General features: G+C 39.0%; 1 protein-coding gene across 7 annotated transcripts in view; it reads left to right on the top strand.

Annotated features, from left to right (window-relative positions):
* wdfy3 (WD repeat and FYVE domain containing 3) overlaps positions 1-26,531 on the top strand; it is a 335,886-nt gene that overhangs the window by 229,075 nt on the left and 80,280 nt on the right. For all 7 annotated transcript variants that reach the window (XM_039758522.1, XM_039758515.1, XM_039758516.1 and 4 more), the window contains 6 exons: positions 312-464; positions 4,325-4,398; positions 19,955-20,116; positions 20,518-20,612; positions 23,544-23,664; positions 24,911-25,128. In XM_039758522.1, coding sequence (XP_039614456.1) covers positions 312-464; positions 4,325-4,398; positions 19,955-20,116; positions 20,518-20,612; positions 23,544-23,664; positions 24,911-25,128 — 823 coding nt within the window. The remainder of the gene's footprint in view (positions 1-311; positions 465-4,324; positions 4,399-19,954; positions 20,117-20,517; positions 20,613-23,543; positions 23,665-24,910; positions 25,129-26,531) is intronic.

Here is a 26,531-nt window from a genome sequence, read left to right on the forward strand (position 1 = left end):
GAAGTATGTGTTTTGACCATCAATGTACAAATCATTTAACATCACCTTCTAACATTTCATACTCTTGGGTTGGTGGTATTTAGAATGATTCTTTTTAAATAACATTTGTTTCACGTTTAAGTGCATCTCACTAACCAGCAGTTTGAGAACTGTCAAGAGTTAAGTCACAGATTCTGCACACATTCAGGCTCAACTGGGGCAGTCCAGATACCATTTCAATTAATAAATGTATTTTATAATTTTTGCTATTCTGTAATTATGCAACAGTTACTATTCTTTGCTTTTAAACATTTAGTATTTTGTCTTTGTAGCTGTTGGCCATGCTGCTCAAGAAGAAGCGTTCCCTTTTGAATAGTCATATCCTTCACCTCACATTCTCTTTGGTGGGGACTGTTGACAGTGGTCACGAAACATCTATCATTCCAAATTCTACTGCATTTCAGGATCTGCTCTGTGATTTTGAGGTAAGATTTTTTTCAATGAGATTCCAAAGATATTATTCCATATGTGGATACAAATGTTATCTAAGAAATAATTGATTTTAATTTCTTGAAGTATCTGTAGCATTGTTTTTTTATCTCATTTATATAGATCAGTTTGCTGTGCCTAACTTTTATTTCAATATGCTTGCAACTACGGTATATTCATATTCTGTTCTAATGTTTTGTGTGTCCAATATTGATATTTATTATGTTGTTATTTTTTTCTGGATTTGGTTTCTTTGCAGATTGCATATTGTAACCAGATTTCTATATAAATATAATGAGTGCAGAGCACTTACTTTTTTCTTTGTCAATTTTTAAACAATTCCATCAGCTTAGGAATTAAATCAAATTTAAATTTCTAAAAGGTGTTTTCTCTCTCATTATCATAATGTATCCTTATCTGTCCCCTTATATCCTTGTCTGTTCCCTTTTTACTCAAATCACAAGAATGTCTGTCCTTCCCACTCATCATTATTTGATAAATATTGTCACACTCCACATATTTATCAGAAAAATGCTGACTGCAGTGTTTGAAATATTTAACCAATATTTTAACATCGGTCAGTATATGAATAACCTCAGATGCTCTTACCACAACTGCTGAAGAGGAGACTTGATTGAAACATGTTTAACATGTGGGCACTGCAGTTAAGTATTGTCAACCTCCACAGAGCAGAAACTTTCTTACTCCATGGTCGACAAAGCAGTAAAGACCACTTGTTATCATTGGTTGTCAGAGGAAACTGTTTTGCTTCTGTTATAGGTGTCATTTTAATTTCAATTCCCGCTTCTGGATTTTATGCCTTCTCTGTTTACACACTGGTGCTATCGATAGAGCTACAAAAGTGCTGCCAAACACCATATCATGTGATTGTATATCCTGACACATAAAATCCACACCTTTTAGGTTGTTGGATTTTTTTTAGGTCACTGACACCACAATTTTTCTAGTGATAACAGTGAGTGCATGACTCCTTTTATCACGGATGACTGACTTAAGGATGTTGTATGCTAAAACTTTTAAAGATGCATTGCATCCTACAAATGGCAGGCAATATCCTTTCTTATCAACCACAATTGAAAATAGCTACCATATGTCTGTTTTTTTTAATGACTTTAAAATTTCCTTTTTAAAGAGCACTTAATATTTTGTTGACTAGGCTGACCCGCCTTTTAAGGCGACCGACTTTTAAGTTGACCACTTCTTAAGGCAATTCAATATGTAGATCAATTTGATATTTTATACAAACTTGTTAATTTGGTTAACATTTGAGCGGTATTACTTTAATACTCATAGTTTCTGTTATTTTTGTGATGAAATTTAAACTTTTTTTTCTATATTGAGGTCGCCCTTTTGAACCCCCCTGATATTTACTACGCGGTGAGGCATTTGTACTCCATCAACATTAATTATTTCCAGAGACATAATTTTGTCTATTTTTCCAGCGCATCGCGCACAAAAGCAAGGGAACGATGGGAGCACCAGAACTCTGCTCACATCATGTCGCTTCGTACCGCAAGCTGCAAGTAGTAAGTCTGTGATAAGCGGAATATTGCTACGCTTTTCACTCACAGGACGGAAGGACAATCCCGACCGCTTTTATATAGTAAGAAAGAAGAAGAAGATATCGCACAGTCTGGAGTAGAAAATCATCTGTTACCTCGAAAAACGAAACTACAAATCCCATCGTGTTTTGCAAAATGGACAGGGCATGTGTGAAACTCCACGCCTGCGTAGTACTCACGGGACGGAAGGACAATCCCGACCGCTTTTATATAGAAGGATACTCAACTGATCTACCACTTCCATCATGCAATTTCACAGAAAACTCTAGTGAGAGGATTATTTACTGCAGCCTGAGTCTGCGTGCTAAGTTGACACCCATTCCACTGCCTAAAACAGCAAAGTATAACTAAAATGGTGATTTAGATCACATCTATAGTAATCATTTAAACTATATTATTCATTCATACTGAATTTTCTGTTGACAGAAGTGGGTCTCAGTTTTTTCATACTTTTCATATTTTACAGTGGACCTTCAATATTTGCAAGTGCTGGGTTAATTTGGCTGTCATAAAACCACAAAAACAAGTCAGTTAATTTCTAAAACCTGTAAATGTGTACTTCATGCAGCATATTTTCTTGAATCTTAATCCTCATGCAGAATGGTTGCATTTCAGATTCTTGAGATATCCATATATTGAGTTCAGTGTAAAGCATGTAATATTGCACTAGCCTCATATAATTAGTTAAGTAGGTAATGCTCAAAGTGGATAATGCCAGTGATTTTCAAATTTATGGTTCAGAATGGTTATTTAACGTTTGCACTGTGTATGTTTTTTTGTGTAATGTAAAAATTGTCAGTTTTTCTTTTACTGCCATGCCTTGACAAAATATTTGTCCCCTTTTCTTAAATTCTTCTTTTAATGTTTATGTTTGACACAGAATGTTTTCAGGTCTTTAACTAAAATATGATATTAGATTAAGGACATTTTAATGAATAAATAACACTAGTTTTTGATTTTTCAGCTGAACAAAGTTATCCACCACAAACTGGTGCTCTTTGAAAATATATTGCCCATTAGTTAAATCACCCAAGTTAAACAGAAATTAGGGCCATTTCATTAAACACAGCCTTGCTTTGTCATAGCAATGTATTCTTTACTAACACCATACCTCACTTAAAATAATCACATCACTTTTACCATCAGAGTCAATTTTCTAGCATGGGGCCCACAATGCCAAAATCATGGGAAGTTCTAGAAGAGATCAGAAAAAAGTTGTTGATATCTATCAGTCTGGAAAATACTACAAATCTATTTGTAACACTTTGTTTATCCCCAAACAAAACACAGTAAAAACCATAATCTCCAATTAAAAAAATGGAAAAGTAGTGAATCTTCCAAGAAGTAGCCAGTTTCACAGAGTTAATTGAAAGGCATAGCTTAAAGTCATTGAGGAAATCAAAAAGGATCCTAAAAATTGTATAGGGTGCTCCAGATCTAATTATGCAATTCTCATTACGCTATAACTTATTAAGTTTATTACATAAAAAATCACCCGGAAAATCCCGGACCATCAAGAAGTGTGCAAACTGACGACATGAAGAATTGTCTTCGTGCCCAAATGGAATTGTCCCCGCATAAATCAAAGTCATCCAGACGATCTGGATCTACATAATTAGATCTTGACCACCCTGTAGTCTTGGGGGGAGTGATCTTGAAAAAGACTGCCCTAGACAATCACCCTACCCTTTCATATACAAAATATCGAACCTGACGGCAAGAAAATAAAACATGACAGGATGTAATGCTTTTTATTCTATGAGTCTGGCACGATAGCAACAGCAAAAATGTAAAACAAAAGCGATAATAACATTTTTGTCTAAGCAGAAGATGCATCAAGAAGTAAAATATTCAATTTCTTTTTTTTGTTAATTTAACTTATGTGCATTTTGTATAGATGAAAGAGGCTTTGAATTCCTACTCCTTCTTTTAAACGTTTTAAAATACATTCTACACAGATTTCATACTGGGTCAGATGTAACATTACATTTTCAAACACACTTAATTCTAATCGGAGCCTATCACATTGTCTATTTAGTCTTTGGTGATGTGGCAGAAAACATGGAGTGCTCAGAGGTAAACCAGTGCAGACAGCAGCACTACTCAACAAATATTTTAAACTGAATAATAAAACACCTTTTTTGTTGTCAAGTATGCAATTTGTGTTTTGTTTCAACCTAGATTACCTCTTTTAGAAATATTTTAAATAAACTAACTTAATACCATGTATTGCAGCTAGTTATATATGATACTTTATTTTGTTTCTGTTGTAGGTTTGGCTTCATGCACCATATGAGCTACATTTGTCTTTGTTTGAGCACTTTATTGAACTGCTTACAGAATCAAGGTGAGTTTACCGAATAGCTTAGCAGCTATTTTCCCTATATCTAGTAGCTAATTTACATTTACATTTATTTGCTTGGCAGACGTTTTATCCAAAACGACTTACAACAGAGGTAAAAATAATCGAGAAACATTAGGCTATAGCCTGTTTGTTCAGGAAGTGTAATAGGACAGTGTACCAAAAGTTGATTCCCACCTATAAAAAGATGTAATCACTAATAATTCACAATCATAGATTATAATCAATAACGTAATTAAACTTAAACAACAAATTATTCAACAGTATAAAAGATCATAGAGCATAGGGTGTTTTTTTTCTTCTCTTCAGTCAAATAGACAGATATATATATAGAACAGATGGGTCTTTAATCGCTTCTTAAATACATTGAGGGAGTCAGCAGTACGTATGGAGATGAGTAACCCATTCCACCAACTGAGAACTACACAGGAAAAGAGTCTGGATTGAGACTTGATATAACGCACAGGTGGCATCACCAGGCGCTGCTCCCTGGCAGACCTGAGTTGGCGAAAAGGAACATTGCACTTCACCAGTGTCTCCATATACTCAGGTGTTGACCAATTGACTACTGTACATCTGGGAGCCAATGTAGCGACCTGAAGAGAGGAGTTACATGTGTCCATCTTGGCTGGTTAAATACAAGGTGGGCCACTGCATTCTGGATCATCTGCAGTAGCTTAATAGAACATGTGGGTACTCCTGCCAGAAGCGAGTTACAGTAGTCCAGACACAACAAGATCAGAGCCTCAACCAGACATTGTGCTGCATACTCTTTTAAATAAGGTCTGATCTTGCAGATGATGTACAGTCTGAACCTTGAACGAGAAACAGTAAAAATTTGGTCAGAAAAAGATACCTGCTCATCAGTCACTATCCCATGGTTGCGTACTGACTTGTCAGGTTTAGCAACAGTGAGCCAAGTTGTACAGTGATGGTGAATTGAACAGACTGGCTGAGATCACAGGAAGCTTGTTTTCTACCAGGTTGAGCTGTAGATGGTGGTCCTTCATCCAGGTTGAGATGTCGGTAAGACATGCAGATACTCTAGCTGATAATGTAAAACAAGTACATCTGTGTATCATCTGCATAGCACTGATAAGAGAACCCATGAGATTGGATGATGGAGCCCAGCAAGGGGGTATACAGAGGGAGACGTAGAGGAGCCAGCACCGATTCGGTGCTGGCAAGAAGGATTTCACAGATCAGCATGTCAAAGGCAGAAGAGAAATCTAGAAGTATCAGGACTGATGACATTTTGGTGGTTCTTGCACGCTATAGCTGGTCGACCTCAGTCAATAGAGCCGTCTCAGTCTAGTGGTTCCTCTTGATGCAGGACTGGTTGGTATCAAGCAATCCATTCTATACAAGGAAAGAAGAGACCTGGTTAGAAACAGCAAGTTCAAGTGTTTTGGAAAGAAATGAAATTAGATACAGTAGATAGACCTGTAATTTTTATTTGGGATGGATTGAGTATTGGTTTTTTGAGACGTGGGGTTATCAGAGCATGTTTGAAGATGGTGGGAAATGTGCCTGAGCTGGTTTAGGTGTTAATGATGTGTGTAATTGCAGGAATGAGTGAGGGGGAGATGACTTAAAGGAGATGTGAGGGGAGATGATCAAGTGGACAAGGTAGTGGGTAATTCAAGAGGAGGTCCGAAACCATAAAGATTTTATGCTTATTCTTAATTCCTCATCTGTTATTATAAGTCATTTTTCCTTTATACTGTCCTTTATACAGAATTACCTTTTAGTCACTTGTCATATGACAGAATGACATCCATAAAGTAAAGCCTGTCAGTTATTAATCACTTGGGACAGTTCACTTTTGTAATTGATTTAATACTGTGACTGTGATATTTTGAATCATGTATTTTAAACACTTTTGGTGGGTGACTAGGTAGATGAAGGATAGTCAGGTAAAAAGGGTGGCCCAGCACAGAATAAAGCATCTACAGAGAGGGGAAAGTTTATGCTGTTAGTGGTGATAAATATGCATTGTAATGCTGGTGCAGAAGGAATGACACAGGCAGTGGGGGACCTGAGTCCTGTAATTACCGTATGGTATACAGGACGCCTTCAGTTGGTTAAATCAGGTTTCAGAATGTTATATTATGTCCTGTAGGGGCTATATACAGTGGGGGGCAGTGGGATAAATAGCTAGATGCAGCCAGAGTAGAAGCATAAAACCAGGAATGCATGACTCACTAAGAGAGTGGGGCCAGTGAAGCCTGCATTAGCAATGGGAGATTGCCTGGCCAACAGAGGGTAGTATATGGATCCAGACTGAGAAATCAAGGTCCAGGTTGCCTCCCTGAACAGGGTCGTGGGGCATGCTGGAGACTATCCCAGCTACCATAGGGCACAAGGCTGAAACAAACACTGGACAGGGTGCTAGTCCACCCCCGGGTCAAGCACACACACATTCCACAACTGCACACTGCTAATTTAGTATCGCCAATCCAACTAACTTTCATGTCTTCAGACTGTGGGACTAAAGTGGAGCATCCGGAAGGAACCCATGCAGACCCATAAGGAGAACATGCAAACTCCACACAGGGAGGGCCCAGGACACAACAGTGCTACCACTGTGCCACCATGTCACCCTAAATAATAAACATTTAAAGTAAAATAAAAGCATCCTGTTAATTTCTCCACTACATATATAGTACACTTTTAAACATAATTTCTATTATAATATATGAACCTCTCATTAAGTATGATTTTACAACTGAAAAGAGATTTATTTACTGGGAAGGGTGTTACTTTTTAGGTACGTAGAAAAAGCACAAATATGGTATACAAATCTTGAGGAGAAACCAGTCAGTCTATACCAGTGACTCCCAAACTCTGCCCTTGGGTTGCAGGTTTTTGTTCCAATCAACTTCTGTTTTTTAATTGGACTCCTAGCCTGATTAATTGAGCTGTTATTTCCCAGTTTCTTTGTTTTGGGGTAAATGAAGAAATTACAAAAGTATGTGCGTTAATACAAAAATTAGGCAGTTATATGTGGATAATGCGTTTATTATTTATGTTTATCCTAATCTCCAATCTGACTTTCCTTTTTTGACTAAATAGCTGATGCTGAAGCAGTTGCAACCTTTCATCATTTAGTGTTGTTCTCCTGGTTGTCTTTAATTTTCACTATTAGGATTCAATAAAGGTAGTAGACTACAAACAATTAAGGGAAAAATAATAGGAAAGAAACAAAAAAGAGTCAAGTATTTAAAGCAATAGCAAAAAATAGAAATATGTCTAAATGTCTTAAAAATGTAAGAATCACACTGCTGTGCTTTTCTCAATGTAGAATAAGAGAAGGGAAAGAAAACAAACAGCCAGCTAAATGAGATCAGTTATTATCAAGTATTATAACTTATTGTGAATCAGGTTGGAACAAAAGTCTGCAGCCACAGGGGGTCCCCAGGGCTTAGTCTGAGAACCACTGCACTACACAAATTGAGTGACAAGACAAAACTATGTAAATTAAATTGTAACTATACTGGGTAACTAATAGTCCCATATTACATGCAATTCCTCATAAAAAGTGTAAAAACAACACCTGTCTGAATGTCAGTATTAGCTATTCCAGGTGGCAGTTAAGAAGGACATAAGTTGATTTGGATGCCTTTGATAAGTTCTGTCTGACCAGTGCCTGTGAATTTGGATCTTAATATGAACCTGCTTTAGTGAAAATATGGGACCAATTTTGAATTGGACAGATAATGGCAATTGTTCCCTGAAACAATTGATGCCAAGCTGTAGTGGGGTTACATAGTGGTAATAGTGTTGTCAATGTTTGTGCCGAGTGAGTTTTGTTTCCATCGTCCCGTTTGCTGTTTATCATGTGTGCATCAGTGAATGTTGTCCCTGTAAATACAGAGGGAATGGATGATGGAGGGACCCCATAGATGGAAAACACCTGTTTACAAGCAATCAATTACATCCAGCTCATTACTATATAAACAATCAGGAACAGAGGAAGGTAAAAGACTGAGATTACATTTCACTACAACGAACCACCAGCACCTGCTATTTTTCCACATCATGTTGTGGGATCCTGTTTGTTTTTCATTCTGCCGGACTTGCATCAATTCAATCATCGCCAGAGACCGCGAGGTTGGACTACATTATCCACCACACACCGCGGATTCACGGTGAGGTTGCTCCATTTTTTCCGGGAAATTCAAACTCATCACTTATCTGTTGGCCAGTCATCCGTATTCAGGACAATTGTATACTTGAGTCAAGTTCACTATCATTGGCATTTTCCATATTCATTCATCATTATTTGTGTTTTGTGTTTGTTATGTTACTGGGACAAGGGAGGGTTTTGATATTGTATATATGGTGTTGTCACGTTGTTAGTTTGGTGGAGGGATATACATATCTACATATATATTTTTTCATGGGGAATGTGTAGTAGTGTTGTGTTCATTTAATATATTTGCTCACTTATTTTTACTTATCTGCTTTTGTGTGCTTATGTTTAAACCACCGATTGTGGGGAAAATTTTGTTAGAGGTATGGCTTGATTTATAAGATTCATCTCAGTAATTTATCCAGGCCACAGGTCTTGGAAGTGTAGCTGCCGGCTAGGTAAGGGGTCGGCCATTACAAAGCCTTTACTGAGTTGTTAGTCTGTGGAAGATAACATGTGTTTTCCTATTAGTCTAATATCTGCTGCAGCTTGGGTAGGAAAGTTAAATTAAATTCCTGCTCTTTTCACAGCAGCAACTCTCTGAGATAGAAGGAATAACCCACTACTTGTGCTGTAGGCAAGAGAGGTTTACATATATTTTGATAAAAAATAACAGTGAATATCTGATAGAAAGGACAAGGTGATGACTTGAATGTGTGCATTTTTATATTTTTCACCACATGCTTTTGTTGAGCCAAGTATGATAAGGTCCAAAAAAAAACAGCTGCAGCATGGAAATGTGAGTGTGTGTGTGTGTATATGTGTATGGATGGATGGAGATATATATATATATATATATATATATATATATATATATATATATATATATATATATATATATATATATATATATATATATATATATATATCTCTATATCCATCCATCCATCCTCTTCCGCTTATCCAAGATCGGGTCGTGGGAGCAGCAGCTTGAGCAGAGATGCCCAGACTTCCCTCTCCCTGGCCACTTCTTCTAGCTCTTCTGGGGGAATCCCGAGGCGTTCCCAGGCCAGCCGAGAGACATAGTCCCTGCAGCGTGTCCTGGGTCTTCCCCAGGGCCTCCTCCTAGTTAGATGTGCCCGGAACACCTCAACAGGGAGGCGTCCAGGAAGGCATCCTGATCAGATGCCCGAGCCACCTCATTTGACTCCTCTCGATGCGGAGGATCAGTGGCTCTGCTCTGAGCTTCTCCTGGATGACTGAGCTTCTCACCCTATCTTTTAAGGGAAAGCCCAGACACCCAGAGGAGGAAAATCTTTTCAGCCGCTTGTATTCGCAATCTCGTTCTTTCGTTCACTACCCACAGCTCATGACTATAGGTGAGGGTAGGAACGTAGATAGACCGGTAAATTGAGTGCTTTGCCTTACGACTCAGCTCCTTTTTCACCACAACAGACCGATGCAGAGCCTGCATCACTGCGGACACCGCACCGATCTGCCTGTCGATCTCCCACTTCATTCTTCCCTCACTCGTGAACAAGACCCCAAGATACTTAAACTCCTCCACTTGGGGCAGGATCTCGCCCCCAACCATGAGAAGGACACTCCACCCTTTTCCGAATGAGGACCATGGTCTCGGATTTGGAGGTGCTGATTCCCATCCCAGCTGCTTCACACTCTGCTCCGAACCGTTCCGGAGAGAGCTGAAGATCACAGCCTGATGAAGCAAACAGGACAACATCATCTGCAAAAAGCAGTGACCTAATCCTGCACCTAGAAATTGTGTCCATAAAAGATGAACAGATTCGGTGACAAAGGGTAGCTCTGGCGGAGTCCCGTATCACTGGAAATGGGTTCGACTTACTGCCGGCAATGCGGACCAAGCTCTGACACCGGTTGTACAAGGACCGAACAGCCCTTATCAGGGGGTCCAGTACCCCATACTCTTGGAGCACCCCCCCACAGGATTCCCCAAGGGACATGGCCGAATGACTTTTCTAACTCCACAAACACATGTAGATTGGTTGGGCAAACTCCCATGAACCCTCCAGGACCCTGACAAGGGTGTACAGCTGGTCCACTGTTCCACGACTAGGACGAAAACCACACTGTTCCTCCTGAATCCGAGGTTCGACTATCTGACGGACCCTCCTCTCCAGGGCCCCAGAATAGACTTTTCCAGGGAGGCTGAGGAGTGTGATCCCTCTGTATTTGGAGCACACCCTCCAGTCCCCTTTCTTAAAGATGGGGGCCACCACCCCGGTCTGCCAATCCAGAGGCACTGTCCCATGTCCATGCGATGTTGCAGAGGCGTGTCAACCAAGACAGTCCTACAAAATCCAGAGCCTTGAGGAACTCCAGGGGTACCTCATCCACCCCCGGGGCCCTGCCACCAAGGAGTTTTTTGACCACCTCAGTGACCTCAGTCCCAGAGATGGGGGAGCCCACCTCTGAGTCCCCAGGCTCTGCTTCCTCATTGGAAGGCATGTTAGTGGCATTGAGGAGGTCTTCAAAGTACTCCCCCCACCGACCAACAACGTCCCGAGTCGGGGTCAGCAGCGCACATTCCCTACCGTACACAGTGTTGACACTGCACTGCTTTCTCCTCCTGAGACACCGGATGGTGGATCAGAATTTCTTCGAAGCTGTCCGGAAGTTGTTACAGTTTATACAATACAATACAATACAGTTTATTTTTGTATAGCCCAAAATCACACAGGAAGTGCCGCAATGGGCTTTAACAGGCCCTGCCTTTTGACAGCCCCCCAGCCTTGACTCTCTGAGAAGACAAGGAAAAACTCCCAATAAAACCTTGTAGGAAAATGGAAGAAACCTCGGGAAAGGCAGTTCAAAGAGAGACCCCTTTCCAGGTAGGTTGGGCGTGCGGTGGGTGTCAAAAGTAGGGCGTCAATACAATACAATATACACAACAGAACAATTCCTTAAGATAGCATAATAATAAAAATTTTAGAAGTACGGTTTAACAGTCGATGATATGACATAATTAGGTTTGGATATTTTTAGAGTCCTGGAGACCTCATCCATCTAGCTGCCTCCTCATTTGGCCATGCCACGGCTGAAACGTTGCTCGATGAAAGGACCCTCTTTCCCATGATTCCTGTGATCCTCCATCAGGGATGACTTTACCATAGGCAGGCAAACAACTTGGCAGGTGGGCCGTGGCACCAATGGCCACATTTGGGTACCGAGAAAAGAAACAGAATAGGTGAGGGTTAGTATTCAAATATAATTATCATGTTACTTATGTTATAGTGCTAATGACTAACAACAGAGATGCAGTATGTACAGTTAATCAGCAGCTCTAGTCAGGATATGCTAAACTGAAGTAGTGAGTCTTCAGCCGGGATTTAAAGGCTGAGACTGAAGGGGCATCTCTTATGGAAGCAGGAAGACCATTCCACAGTTTAGGGGCCCTGTAACTAAAAGCTCGACCTCCCACTGTTATTTTATTAATCCTTGGAATCCTAAGCAGACCGGCATCTTGAGATCTTAATGTGCTCAGGTTTGTAAGTCATGATAAGTTCAGACAAGTAAGCGGACCTTGGCCATTTAATGCTTTATATGTTAAAAGGAGGATTTTGAAATCTGCCCTAAACTTAACTGGGAGCCAGTGTAAAGATTTAAGAACTGGGGTTATGTGTTCATATTTTCTTGTTCTTGTAATAATTCTTGCAGCGCATTTTGGATTAACTGGAGGCTGTATAGAGAACAGTTTGAACAGCCAGTGAACACCGCATTGCAGTAGTCAATCCTACTAGAGATAAATGCATGAATTAATTTCTCACAATCCTGTTTATTTAGAAAGCGCCTTAATTTCCTAACATTTTTAAGATGGAAAAAACATGTTTTGGACGACTTTGTAATATGCGCTTTAAATGACATGCTAGAGTCAAAGATAACTCCTAGATTGCGGGCTGATTCAGTAAAATTAATTGGGATTCCAACTGAGTTAAATGACGACAAAATATTGCTGTGATCAGCGTCATTCCCTCCAACAATTAACATCTCTGTTTTATCTGTATTTAAAGACAAGTAGTTCTCATTCATCCATTCCTTTAATTCACTAACACAACTAATTAAAGACAACATCGGAGAAACTTCATTTGATTTAAATGAAAGGTATAACTGGGTGTCATCTGCATACGAGTGAAAATTAACATTATGTTTCCTAATGAGAGATCCCAGTGGAAGCATGTAAAGTGAAAACAGTAAAGGTCCCAGTACTGAGCCCTGGGACACCATATTGAACTTCTGTGTATAATGATGGAGTACTGTCAGCACATTTCTGTACATACTGGAATCGATTTGATAAATAAGAACTGAACCAAGCGAGCACGGGCCTGTAAGCCCAACATTGTTTTTCTAGCCTGTGCAGTAAAATAGAATGGTCAATGGTGTCAAATGCTGCACTTAAGTCCAACAACATAATTACAGTGGAATTTCCTTCATCAGAGGATATCAGAATGTCATTTACAACCCGTGTTAGTGCCGTTTCTGTACTATGACCAGTGCGAAAGCCAGACTGGAATTTCTCAAATAAATTGTAACACGTAAGGTGTGACTGAAGCTGACTGGCGACTACTTTCTCTAGTATTTTAGAGAGAAATGGTAAATTTGAAATAGGCCTATAGTTATTTAGTATGTGTGGGTCTAGGTCTGACTTTTTAAGTAAAGGTTTAATGACTGACACTTTTAGTGCATCAGGTACTGTGCCATGCAGTAATGAACTATTGATAATGTTAGAATAGGCTGCAAGAACATCCATTGCACTTTTACTAGTTTTGTTGGCACTGGATCTAGGGAACAAGTAGTGGGCTTCATTTTAGTAATTAAAGTTAAGACTTCCTGGTGAGTTACAGGATTAAAATTATTAAAGTGCTGAATGCAATGTGACAGGGTCTGCTAAGCTAGTATTTGGTTTGTACTGTGATGCTGAGATCTGGGATCTTATATTTTTAATTTTCTCATTGAAGAAGTTCATAAAGTCTGTACTGCTAATATCTGTTGGTATTTTGCACTGTTGATCTGAATTCCCATTTGTTAATTTAGCCACTGCTCTAAAAAGTACCCTAGGATTTTTATTATTGCTATCTATTAATGTAGAATAGTATTCTGAGCGAGCTTTAAAGAGGGCCTTTTATATTTATTAACACTCTCTGTCCATGCAATTTGAAAGACATGTAGCTTTGTTGTTCTCCATCTGCTCCAGTTTTCGACACTCTAATTTAAGAGCTCGAGTATTTTCATTAAACCAGGGAGAGTTTCTATGTGCTTTGATCACTTTTGTTTTGGGAGCCACTGTGTCCAGAGCATCTCTCAAGGTCACATTATAATGTGATATTAGCTGATCTAAATTGTTTTCCACGTTTACATTTGATGTTAACTGATCTAAATGGTTTTCCACAATTACACTCGACTTACTCAAGGTATCTATAAATTTTGAAGCAGAATTACAATCTAGATGTCGACTGTCTTTGTTTTAATCTGAGTGCTGGCATGGGCAGAACTAAATCAAACGTAATTAAGAAGTGATCGGAAATAACTACATTTAATGGAGTAATATTTAAATTTTGAATTTCAACTTTGTAAGTTATAATTAAATCTAATGTATGGTTATGATTATGAGTTGGACCTTTGACAATCTGACAAAATCCTACTGAATTTAACAAATAAGTAAAACATTTGCTAAAAGTGTCAGTTTCCACATCAATGTGTACATTAAAATCCCCATCAGAACTACGTGATCATAATTTATAGCCAAATCAGACAGAAGGTTGCTAAATTCAGTCATGAACAATGAATATGGCCCTGGTGGTCTGTAGACTAGCACTATAATTGTGTTGGAATCTGTTTTAATATTTAAAATGAATGCCTCAAAGGATGTAAAGTTGCCTAAATTTTTAGGAGTGATTTGCATTTTGTTACAATGAATTATTCCAAGGCCTCCTCCTCGACCAGAATCTCTAGACTTATGAAGGAACGAGTATCCATCTGGTGACGCCTCAGCTAGGGAACATTGTCACATTTACTAAGCCAGGTTTCAGTAAGAAGACACAGATCAGATTTTGTACTTAATATTATATCATTTACCAAAACAGCTTTAGTGCCAAGAGAGCGAATGTTCAATAAACAGCATTTAAAACTGCATGGTTCTTTCTGAACTGCTGATATATTTTTGTTTTAATTTGAATTAAATTTCTATTACAGATGCCCCTGGTGGAGTGTCTGGTTTTATCCCTTGGTCTAATTATACACCTTATTTTTGGTTATCAATTAATTTATGGTTTGTATCAAGACTAAATTTACTGGATGCCCCACAACAGGGATTATGGGTAACAGCTTCAGGAAAATAACAGGTGGGATAAAGAACAGCCTGTGATTTAAGATCACATGACTGCGGCCTGGATGGTGCTCTAATCAGTCAACCAGGCAGTTTTGCTGCCATATTTTGGGATAATACATAAGATCCCTCCAGTTAGGATGAAGACCATCTCTTCTGAAAAATCCAGGCTTTCCAAAAATCATCCCAATTGTTCACAAATGCTATGCTTTTATTTGCACACCAGGTTTCTAGCCAGCAGTGAAAGGAATGCAATCTGCTATAAATCACATCCCCTCTATATAATCTTGGTAAGGGACCAGATACAATTAAATTCCGACATTTTGTTTTAGCTTTGGTGCATAGAGATGAAGTTCGCTTTAATACCTCAGATTGCTGTAAATAAATATCATTAGTGCCGACATGCAGCAATAAGGTAGATACTTCATCGTCGGCAACACGGTCCAATGCGCCTTTATGCCAGAAATCTTGGCCCCTGCAAGGCACTTAACATTAACTGCTGGTTTAACATAGTTTGGAATTCTAACATTCCGCACTATGGAATCGCCAATTATGAGCACTTTATTATTCTCAGTTTCCACAGGCTGCGGAGAGCTGAGAACCTGTTCTGGGTCCGAATTGGTGACCTGGGTGCTGGGGACTAAATTTTGGATTCTTAGACCCCGTCTTACTGTTACCCACTCGCCCTGTGGCTGAATTGGTGCTGCTGATTTCGGCCTCGCACTGACTACAGTGGGACCTGGAGAGACTGAAGCCGAATCAGATGTAGCCGAATTGTTTAAACAAACCGAGTCGATCCAATTTTCAGTTTGCCTAATCGCTATCAGATTCCTAACGCAGTCCTCCAATTTGCGTATTTTCCCGACCAACTCTAAATTAACTAAACATTTTTGGCAGGTGAAGCTATCTGCACTGTCGGCCGGAAAACCTGAGCTGTACATACTGCAGGACACACAACATATAAACGTGCCCTCGATGGGCAGAGAGCAGATAGAACTTACATTAAATGTTGAAGTCATCTTTGCCGTTTTATAGGTGCTTCGCGCTTTCCGTGTTCAGCTGAATCACCGCCGCTTTAAGTTTCCACCACCCGCTGAGCGATCGACTTTAATTTCTCACTGCCGGTTATTTCTACTGGTCAGCTGCTGGCTTTACCTCAGGTGAACTTGCTCGGGTGCTTTCGAAGGGCTACATGCCTGTGGGAGCCGCCGCCGCTCTCTGCTTCCGCTCGCTGATCCGCTCTCTGCTTCCGCTCCAAGTTGTTCTCCATGGCCTCCCCAAATTCCTCCCACACCCAAGTTTTTGCCTCAGCAACAACTGAAGCCGCATTCCGCTTAGCCTGCCGGTACCTATTAGATGCCTCCTGAGTTCCACAGGACAAAAGGGTCCTGTAGGACTTCTTCAGCTTGATGGCATCCCTCACCGCCGGTGTCCACCAACGGGTTCGGGGATTGCCACCACCCTACGGCCACAGCCACCTCAACGATAGAGGCACGTAACATGGCCCATTTGGACTACCTTGGGACATGGTCAAAGTTCTGCTGGAGGTGGGCCTAAGCTGTATTAACTTGAATGCTTATTGGATTTAAGCACGTCAGGTGATGTGTATTTGTGTAATGAGGGAGGGTGTGGCCTAAGGAGATCAACACCCTATATCAAGGTGTGCAGAATTATTAGGCAGCTAGTTTTCCTCAGGCAAAATGGGCCAAAAAAGAGATTTAACTGACTCTGAAAAGTCAAAAATTGTAAAAAGTCTTTCAGAGGGATGCAGCACTTTTGGAATTGCTAAGATATTGGTGTGTGATCACAGAACCATCAAACATTTTGTTGCAAATAGTCAACAGGGTCGCAAGAAACGTGTTGAGAACAAAACACGCAAATTAGCTGCCAAAGATTTGAGAAGAATCAAACGTGAAGCTACCAGGAACCCATTATCCTCCAGTACTTTCATATTCCAGAGCTGCAACCTACCTGGAGTGCCCAGAAGTACAAGGTGTTCAGTGCTCAAAGACATGGCCAAGGTAAGGAGGGCTGAAACCCAACCACCACTGAACAAGAAACATAAGTTGAAACGTCAAAACTGGGCCAAGAAATATCTGAAGACAGATTTTTTTCAAAGGTTTTATGGACCGATGAGATGAGAGTGACTCTTGATGGACCAGATGGATGGACCTGTGGATCAGTAATGGGCACAGAGCTCCACTCCAACGTGGAGGTGGGGTACTGGTATGAGCTGGTATTTTTAAAGATGAGCTAGTTGGACCTTTTGCATTGAAGATGAACTCAAAATCAACTCCCAAACCTACTGCCAGTTTTTCGAAGACACTTTCTTCAAACAGTGATACAGGAAAAAGACCATGATTTTTATGCAGGCCAATGCTCCATCACTTGCATCGAAGTTCTCCACTGCGTGGCCAGCCAGTAAAGGCCTTAAAGATGAAGGAATAATGACATGGCCCCCCTTCCTCATCTGACCTAAACCCTATCGAGAACTTGTGGGCACTTCTTAAACGCTAGATTTACGGGTGAGAAAAACAATACACCTCTCTGAAGAGTGTCTGGGAGGCTGTTGTCACTGCTCCACAAAAAGCTGATCGTCAACAGATCAAGAAACTGACAGACTCCATGAATGGAAAGGCTTATGACTGTTATTGGAAAGAAGGGTGGCTATATTGGTCATTGATTGATTGATTTATTTTTTTTGAAATGTCAGAGATGTTTATTTGTAAATTTTGAGGTGTTTATTATTCTCACTATAACAGATGAAAATAAACAAGTGAGATGGGAAAATTTTCATTTTCCTTTAGTTGCATAATAAATCTGCACACTAATAGTTGCCTAATAATTGTGCATATGTATTCCCCTGATGATGTTCACACTCACATTTCCGTTGTGAAACATTCAGGTTTCAGGTTTATTAACATTTTGGATTGACTGATAGCACTGTGTTTGTTCCATATTAAAATTAATCCTCAAAAATACAACTTGCCTAATAATTCTGCACTCCTGTATATATATATATATATATATATATATATATATATATATATATATATATATATATATATATATGTGAACGATAGGCCCTCGCTCCTTGAACCCCTGTCCACGACTCCAGACACCAGGTAAAGTCCTCAAGTTGACTTTATTTTTCTCCCACAGTGTACAAAGCACACTCTCCTCCACAATACTCATAAATCACCACTAAATCACAATAATAAACAAATAACCAATCCTCCAGCTCCCAGACGCGTTGCCACCCTTCCACCCAACTCAGCTCGTTGTCTGGGAGTTCCCATAGTCCTTTTATAATCCCTGAAACGGAAGTGTTCTGCCCAATAGTCCACAAGTCCTTTTCCCTTCCGGGTCAGGGTAAATAGTCCTTTTCTTCAACCCGGAAGTCCGTCGCTCTTCCTGTGACGAACCTCCGGGTCACAGGGCTAGAATTAGCCCTCGGTCCTCCCTGCAGCTCCCTCCTGTGGCCCCACGGCATCCAGCAGGGCTTTGCATAAAAACTCCAATGTATATGATGCCCTGCTGGTCTTCTGGGACCTCCACGCTGCAAGGAGGGCTCCACCTGGCGGCTTGGGGGTATTGGCCGGGATAAATGGCCGGCCATCCATTACAATATATATATATATATATATATATATATATATATATATATATATATATATATATATATATATATATATATATATATATATATATATTGTGAACGGCACCCGGGCACAGACAGGCGGACATCTTGTTTTAAACACCACCACACGTTTATTTACAATATTTACACAACAATAGGTCACTAAGACCCAGTCACGTGCACAAACCCCAAAACAGTCCTTCACTCTCAGTCCTGGCCACAATGCCTTTCTTCGGGCCGCCTCCACACTCCTCTTGCTTCGTCCTACTTCCACCCGACTCCAGCCCCGAATGAATGGAGACGGCCCCTTTTATGGAGGACCGGATGAGCCCCAGGTGTTCCGGCAATCTTCTGGCCACGCCCAAGTGTGGCGGAAGTGCGGCTGTCCTCCGGCTGCTCTCCGGCGCGTCATAAATCTTCCCCAGCACTTCCTGGTGTGGCGGGAGTGCTGGGGAAACAAGTCCCAAGGCATTGGGCGCCTCCTGGCGGTGACCACGGGCCCCTACAGGAAGGGCTTCCATGCCCTCGACCCGTGGCCCCAAAGCAACCCGGAAGGCAAACCCCGTGATCCAGGCAGGGCTCTGACCCTCTTCCGGTCCCTCCTGGCGTCCGGCGGTCATGGCCCCTGGCATCCCTGACAATATATATATATATATATATATATATATATAGTCTGTGTGTGCACGGTTTATGAATATTGAAACTGGATAGATGAAATGGTGTATTTTAGTTAAAAATTGTCTTGTTTTAAAAATTTAAAATACAAGTTTCTGCAATTTAAACAAATTTAGGTCTAGCACAAAGTCTTTTGCTTTTGAAACCATCTTTGATAATGAGATCTATTCAGATTTCTTTTCTTCTAACTAAACATACAGTAGATTATGAGTTTTACTATTACATCATATGCTACACTGCATTAATGTAAACAAGTATTCATTGACTTAGCTGATGATGTAGGGTGATATAGGATGAGATTCAAAGCGTCTCTCATCTCAGTGGTTGTAATCTGGTTGTTACTTTCTTTAGTTAATATTAGTTATTTTAGTTTTAAAAGCTGCTATGAAAGTTTTGCTGACAATATGCACTCCACTAACTAATTTTATTGAGTATGAATAAGATATAGTACAGTTGTTAATGATAGCTGTGTTTAATTGCATTTCATGAACATTTAGTGTAGTGAAAGTCCAGCCCAGTAGGTAGAAACTAAACTGTAATTGAAACACTGCAAATTTGGTATTGTTTTTATTTTTGGATGTATGGTTTATGGTACTTTATGTTAATTATGTAGGGACATAAATCAGTAAACAGAAAAGCATCAATTAAATATTGACATTTTTAATTTTTTTTTACTGAAATCCTATGTGATGTGAGGATGTCTTTAATATACTGTGCTCTTTCTTTGCAGTGAAGCAGCTAAAAATGTGAAGCTACTGAGAGAGTTCCAACTTATCCCCAAATTACTACTGACTCTGAGAGACTCATCACTGTCACAGCCTACCATTACTGCTATCAGTAATGTTCTTAGTATTCTTCTTCAAGGATTCCCAAATAGTAATGATTTACTCAGGTATGGTACCCTTTAAGGTACATATCAAGTAAAATGCTAATACATGAAGATCGTGTGAAAAGAAAAGTTCAGAACATCAAACCACAGAGTCCTACGTGTATGTATGCAGTACACGTTTTGATACTTTTTCTTGGCCCTCCTGGTGCCTACCAGCGGTGAATTTCTTATCTCAGCAATGTGTGTGTTTATTCCTAATATTGTACTGTTCCAATTGTTACATTTTTACATTATAATCTTGTTAGACCATTAAAACTCCTTGTGATGGTGTATGCTGTTAATGCTGCAATGGAAAATAAAAATTTATTGACTGTAGGATTGTGTAACTATGAATAATAACTATGGAACAGTTTAAAAAAAGACAGAACAAGAGTGACTTGTGTGTTTATTTCATGATTTTATAGGTTTGGCCAGTTTATTTCATCCACACTTCCCACTTTTGCAGTTTGTGAGAAATTTGTAGTAATGGAAACAAATAATGAAGAGAAACTTGATGGAAGTGAGTACATTAAAAGAGATTTAAAGGTTTTATTTACTCATTTAAGTGGTTGTACTTTTTCACTTTGAAATGTAAACAATTGTAAATTTAGTTGTTTTAATATTTAATAAAACAGTGGGACACTGGACTCCTCACTGAGCCTAGAATAAATTCTAAGAAGGTTAACATTATAAAAATTGTGACTTTAATAGCAAATTAAGACACAAGGAAGAAAACAGACAAACTTTGGGCCTACCTCAGCCGGTCTCAAACCCCTGTCTGTCTGATTGGATGTCTTACGTACTTGCTCCCCAATTGAATTCTACATATATATGCATTCTTATTTTTCCTCTCACCTTCTATACCTCTGTCTCCATTCTGTTGCCTCATCTCTTCCTGCCAATCGATGCTTTGTTCTGTCTACCCCACAAGCCCCAAGTTCATTGATGTTGTTGGTGCAAGGAGCTTTTTAACCTCATCAGTGACCATTTCCGGAATGATCACCATTTTCACTCTTGTGACTATGTTCCTAGATCCCCTTCTGTAGGCAACAGATGTCCGCCCAGTCCCAAGCCCTGGCACACAGTTAATGATCTTGGGAAACCCTAGGTAGATTTGCCACCATAATACTTTGCATAATCAAATGAGCTCATTGCTGCTCTCTTTCAGGTGGGGCAAACTGTTAAATTCTCAACATGCTGTATTTACATTATATACAGAATATTGATTGTTAATAGTATCTAGCTATGTTTTTACATATTAAACATCAATGTTATTAAGTCAAGTAAAACACAGTGGAACCTCGGGTCACGACCGTAATTCGTTCCAAAACTCTGGTTGCAACCTGATTTGGTCGTGACCCGAAGTAATTTCCCCCATAGGATTGTATGTAAATACAATTAATCTGTTCCGGACCGTAAGAGATGTATGTAAATGTATTTTTTTAAAGCTTTTTAAGCACAAAAATATTTAATTATACCATAGAATACACAGTGTAATAGTAAACTAAATATAAAAACATTGAATAACACTGAGAAAACCTTGAACAGAGAAAACGAACATTGCACGAGTTCACACTATATATAGCATTACGGACCGGTCTCTGTAAACACTTTTTTTTAATGAGTTTTAAGCACAAAAAAATGAACATGTAAAAAATCTGTAATTTATACAAAAACTAACTATAAACAACCAAGAAAACTAACCTTGCATGAGTCGAATTCTGGCATGTAGGAAGTAAGGAGGAACTGGGTGGAGAGGAGATTACAGTTTTGAGGTAAAGTCTGTGAAGATGTGGGTTTGCTGCATGCTCCCATCTCGCTTCCGGGAGTCCTTAAACCCGTCATGTTACCGATGAGCATGACAGTGAGGCACTACAATGGAGCAATTGGGTGGTGCAAAAAGTGCCAAGTGCTTTTATTAAAATCAACAAAACAACAATCAAAAACAAAGTCCAAAAATGAAGTGCAGTGCTTTCAGAATCCTTCAATAAATAAATTATCCCACAAAAACAGAAGTGAAGTGGAGGTTAAAATCAGATAGAAAAAATCTTAATTAAATACGAGATTAAAACAATGCTCGAAGTAGTCTCTTTAAAAACAAGCCCCAGTGCATTCTTTAACTGCCTTCTTGGCGTTACTGCCTTCTTCAACTGCCTTCTCGTGCTCTCTCTCTCTCTCTCTCAATCTTGCTCTCGCCCTCGCTTGCTTGCTGCACAGGGAGAGACTGAACACATGCTGAAGTCATCGGCACATACGAACCGGAAGGGAAACTGGCTTATTCATCACCTGAGTGTGTGGTCGTGAACAGATGCAAAAGTTTGGCGAACTTTTTGGTCGTAACCCGATTTATTCGTGGTCTGAGACGTTCGTGACACAAGGTTCCAATGTATATTTGAGGAATGTCAAATGCAAATCTTTGCAGGGTTAAGTTCATTGGAGTAGTTACAGTATACTGAAAGCACACAAACACACTCATTTATCAAAGAGATCAATGATTATCAATAGTTCTTAACTAATAGAATAGTTCAGTAGTTCTTAATAGAATGTCAGGGCAATATTATCTGTAGAAATTTGGAAATGAAACACCTTTATAAATTGTTTCAACCTTTTGGTCAATAAAGCACATCTTTAACAAACAATTAATGGATTTCAAGGGCATTTTTGGTTGGGTACGCTGTTGTTGCAATATACCATGCAACATATGTTGTATTACCCAAGTTGCCTAATTAAAATGGCATCTACTTTGTAAGAGAAGAAAATCTACCATGTGTTCAGACACTCTAATATCAATGTAGTGTTACCTTTATTACAAGTAAAATAACCATTATATTAAATACATTATTTTAAAGTAGGCTGTTAAATTATTAACAAGGTACCTTAATTAAGCAGAATCTTAACAGTTTAACTCTTTTTTTTATGTCCTCAAAAGTATGCGAGAACATAATAGACTTGTGTAGATATAAGATTTTGTGCTTAGACTCATGGTACCATATTCACTATACTGGAAAACTAAATGGAAACTCTTCTTGTGCAGTGAATAGGCATCCATTTAATCACACATTTATTTTGTTAACCATGTATTCCAATAAAGGAAAGTGGGATCCAATGCCTATGACAGCAGCATTGAGTGCAAGTAAGGATCAAACTCCTTGACAGAGCACCAGTCGTTCACACTGACTCTCATTTTTATGCCCATACTCAGTAATTATAGCCACTAATTTATCTGTATGTAATTGGGATACAGAAGTCACTGGAGTACATAGAGAAACCCATTTGAGCTCAGGCAGAATTGTTATGTAAAGTAATTTAATTGTCAGAATATTTTTCAGAGGATTCATGGATTTTCCATGAAGGTCAGCACGTGTGGAATGATATTAACAATCCAATACAGAAACATGAGACTTCATAATGCCACATTTTTGCTTTTTCTCTCTGATAACTATCTATATAGGCAATGAAGATGATTTTGGGGGTCTGCTGTCAGCAAACCTGATTTTACTTAGGAACAGATTGCTTGACATCTTATTGAAACTGCTGTTTACCTCCAAGGAGAAAACTAGTGTTAACATACAGTAAGTAACCGATGCCCATTTGTTTCCTAAATTAATTTTAAAATTTGATAATAACATTAATTTTCTCCTAGTCATAGTAGACTTGAAACATGCTTGTATGTTAAATTTGTGATGTAAAACATGCTTCATGCTTGTGTACATGAACATTTGAAGTTTGTATAAATTTGCATATAGTGAACATCCTATTTTATGCTCATGGTGTTGTACAGATGGAAAAGGGTTGTCTAGCTGGCAAGTACTACTAGGCTTTAGGCTGGCACTAATGTGGCAAAAAATCATGCAGCACCAGAAAACCTAAACTGGCATTGTCAATGCAAAGGCAGGTTTAAACCCTTGAACTATTGCAGGTAACCGAGAAGTAGTTTTCCTGGACTCACCAAAATAAGAATGCAAGTTTTGCATATTAAAGGAAGATGGAGAGATTGTCTTTTTTGTCCAGATGCTTTTCTCCTTTTCACTGCTCTTTAGCAAGGTTGGAATAAATGTGGCACCCACGTCCTACTTCATTATAGAAGGTTTTGAGCTCTTATGGGACAACACAGGATTGAGTAGCGAAGTTGATCCACTCTTTGTTGCTGCCACCACTCTAGACATTAGGATTTCTGTTGCAGATAGGAGATGGAGAGAGAGGAAGAGAGTGCAGAACTAGTGCAGATTAGTGTCATGCTAAAGAAAAGAGGGCAATGACATCCACTTTGTCCTATAGGACTTACCCTTTGATTTTGCTTAAACTGCACCCTTCTTATTGTTTATATTTTTTAATTAATTATATTTTGTTTACTTTATTTTGAGTGTCTCTGGCTTTTATCCATTCATAATGCTCATAAATTCATGTATGTGTTTAAGTAGGGACAGTTCCTGTCATGAGAAGTTAAAAAATAAAATAGGTAATGAGTAAAGTACCGAAGACCTTGTAAATGAAATTTGCTGTTCTAGGAAAATGGATGAATGAACACATATAATATGGAGAATATTCAGTGTGCTCACCCATTCCCTAAATTACTGATTTAGTTTGCATTGTTGATTCAACTTTACTAGACCTATGATCACATCTCTATAAAATACCCGCTTATGCATTATTTTATTTATTGCATGTTTATGTGAACCATACACTCTGTTAATACTTAGTTAAGACCAGTAACAAATATATTTAATTTTTCTAATTTTGTGATTTTTACAATTTTTACATGAAGTACAAAGTGAACTTAAATTAATAAATTGTGACCGCTTTTATTGTCTCCTGCAGAGCTTGTGAAGAATTAGTGAAGGTCCTGGGATTTGATTGGCTTCTTAAGTTCATGGAGGAACATCTGCATTCTAGCACAGTTACAGCTGCACTAAGGATCCTTGTTGTTTTGCTCAGCAACCAGTCCATTCTTACCAAATTTAAGGAGGGGCTTTGTGGTGGTGGATGGCTAGAACAGACAGACTCTGTTCTTACAAACAAAATTGGCACTGTGCTCGGTAAGAACTTCAAAGAAAACATGAATTGCGGTTCAGAGCAGATTTTACACATTTTTTTGTATATAAGTAAAATTATTAACACAGATGTCTAACAGTGAGTTACAACCTGAAATAAAACAGATTTGAAGATCTCAGCTTGAAATTGTCTAGCAAGTTGGTAAAAAAAAACTACAGCCAATGCAGGAATCAGGAAAACATGCACCGCATGTACTAATTTAACACTATGTAGGCATTTCTGATATATCTTGCAAAGACAGGATTGTTATGTTAATTAATGTGTTTTGTGTTTTTAGTTTTGTATTGTGACAGTGCATTTGGCTTGAATGGCCCCTGCCTTTCTAAAATATAATTTGTCACCATTTGGCACTTACACCATACATAGACTGGAATTGAATCCCAGAAATCAATCACTCTCTGTGTTGAGTTAGTACATTGAACCTGTGCTTGCATGACACTTTTTCAGATACCCTGGTTGTGTTCCTTTAGCCCAAAATCATGCATGTTCTATTAACTGTGAGCCCCAATACTTGAGTATGTCTGCTGAAGAGCTGGCTCCACAACTAGTATTGGTTCTTGACCTACCAGATATGACCCTACGTATATAATAGGCATATGTAAATGTATACATATTTTAATAAAAAACATTGTTCACATATTCATGGGGAGAATAAAAGGTAATGTAGTCTTCTTCTTCTTGTTTTTGTTCTTGTTCTTTTTCTTCTTCTTCTTCCCCTTCCACGTTGGTTCAGTGTTGCCTGATCAACCTTCTCCAAACAGCTCAATCCTCCTCCTCAGTCACACCCTTTTCTTTCAGATCTTCTTATACATTATGCATCAACTTCCACTTTGGCTTCCCTTACTTTCTTTTCCTCAGTACTTCCATTCCTAACACTCTTTTTCCCACATATTCATTGTCTCTGCTCATCACATGTCCGTACTATGTCACATACTTTTCATGTGCTTTCGTAGATGTCTTTCATATTTTTGGTACTCTTCTGATTGTCTCATTTCTTATTCTGTCTTTTTTTGTAACTCCACACATCCATCTCAATATTCTTATATCTGCCACATCTAACTTCTTCTCCTGCATTCCTTTTACTGCTGAAGTCTCTGCTGCATACATCATTGCTGGTCCTACTGCTTTCTTAAAAACCTTACCTTCACATTCACTCTTTGGTTACACAATACTCCTGATACCTACTACTGATACCTATTTGTTCCATTCACACTGCACTCCATTGGTTATCTCTGTATCTAATTTTCCATCTAGGTCTACCACTGATCTAGATATTTAAATTTATCTATTTTTTTAATGGCTCTCCCTGCAAACTAACTTCTGAATCCTGATCATCATTAAACTTCATATATTCTGGTACTCCTTTCTCTCTCATGCACCTTCAGAC

The sequence above is a fragment of the Polypterus senegalus genome, chromosome 7, assembly GCF_016835505.1.
Source record: "Polypterus senegalus isolate Bchr_013 chromosome 7, ASM1683550v1, whole genome shotgun sequence".
Classification (NCBI taxonomy): Eukaryota; Metazoa; Chordata; class Cladistia; order Polypteriformes; family Polypteridae; genus Polypterus; species Polypterus senegalus.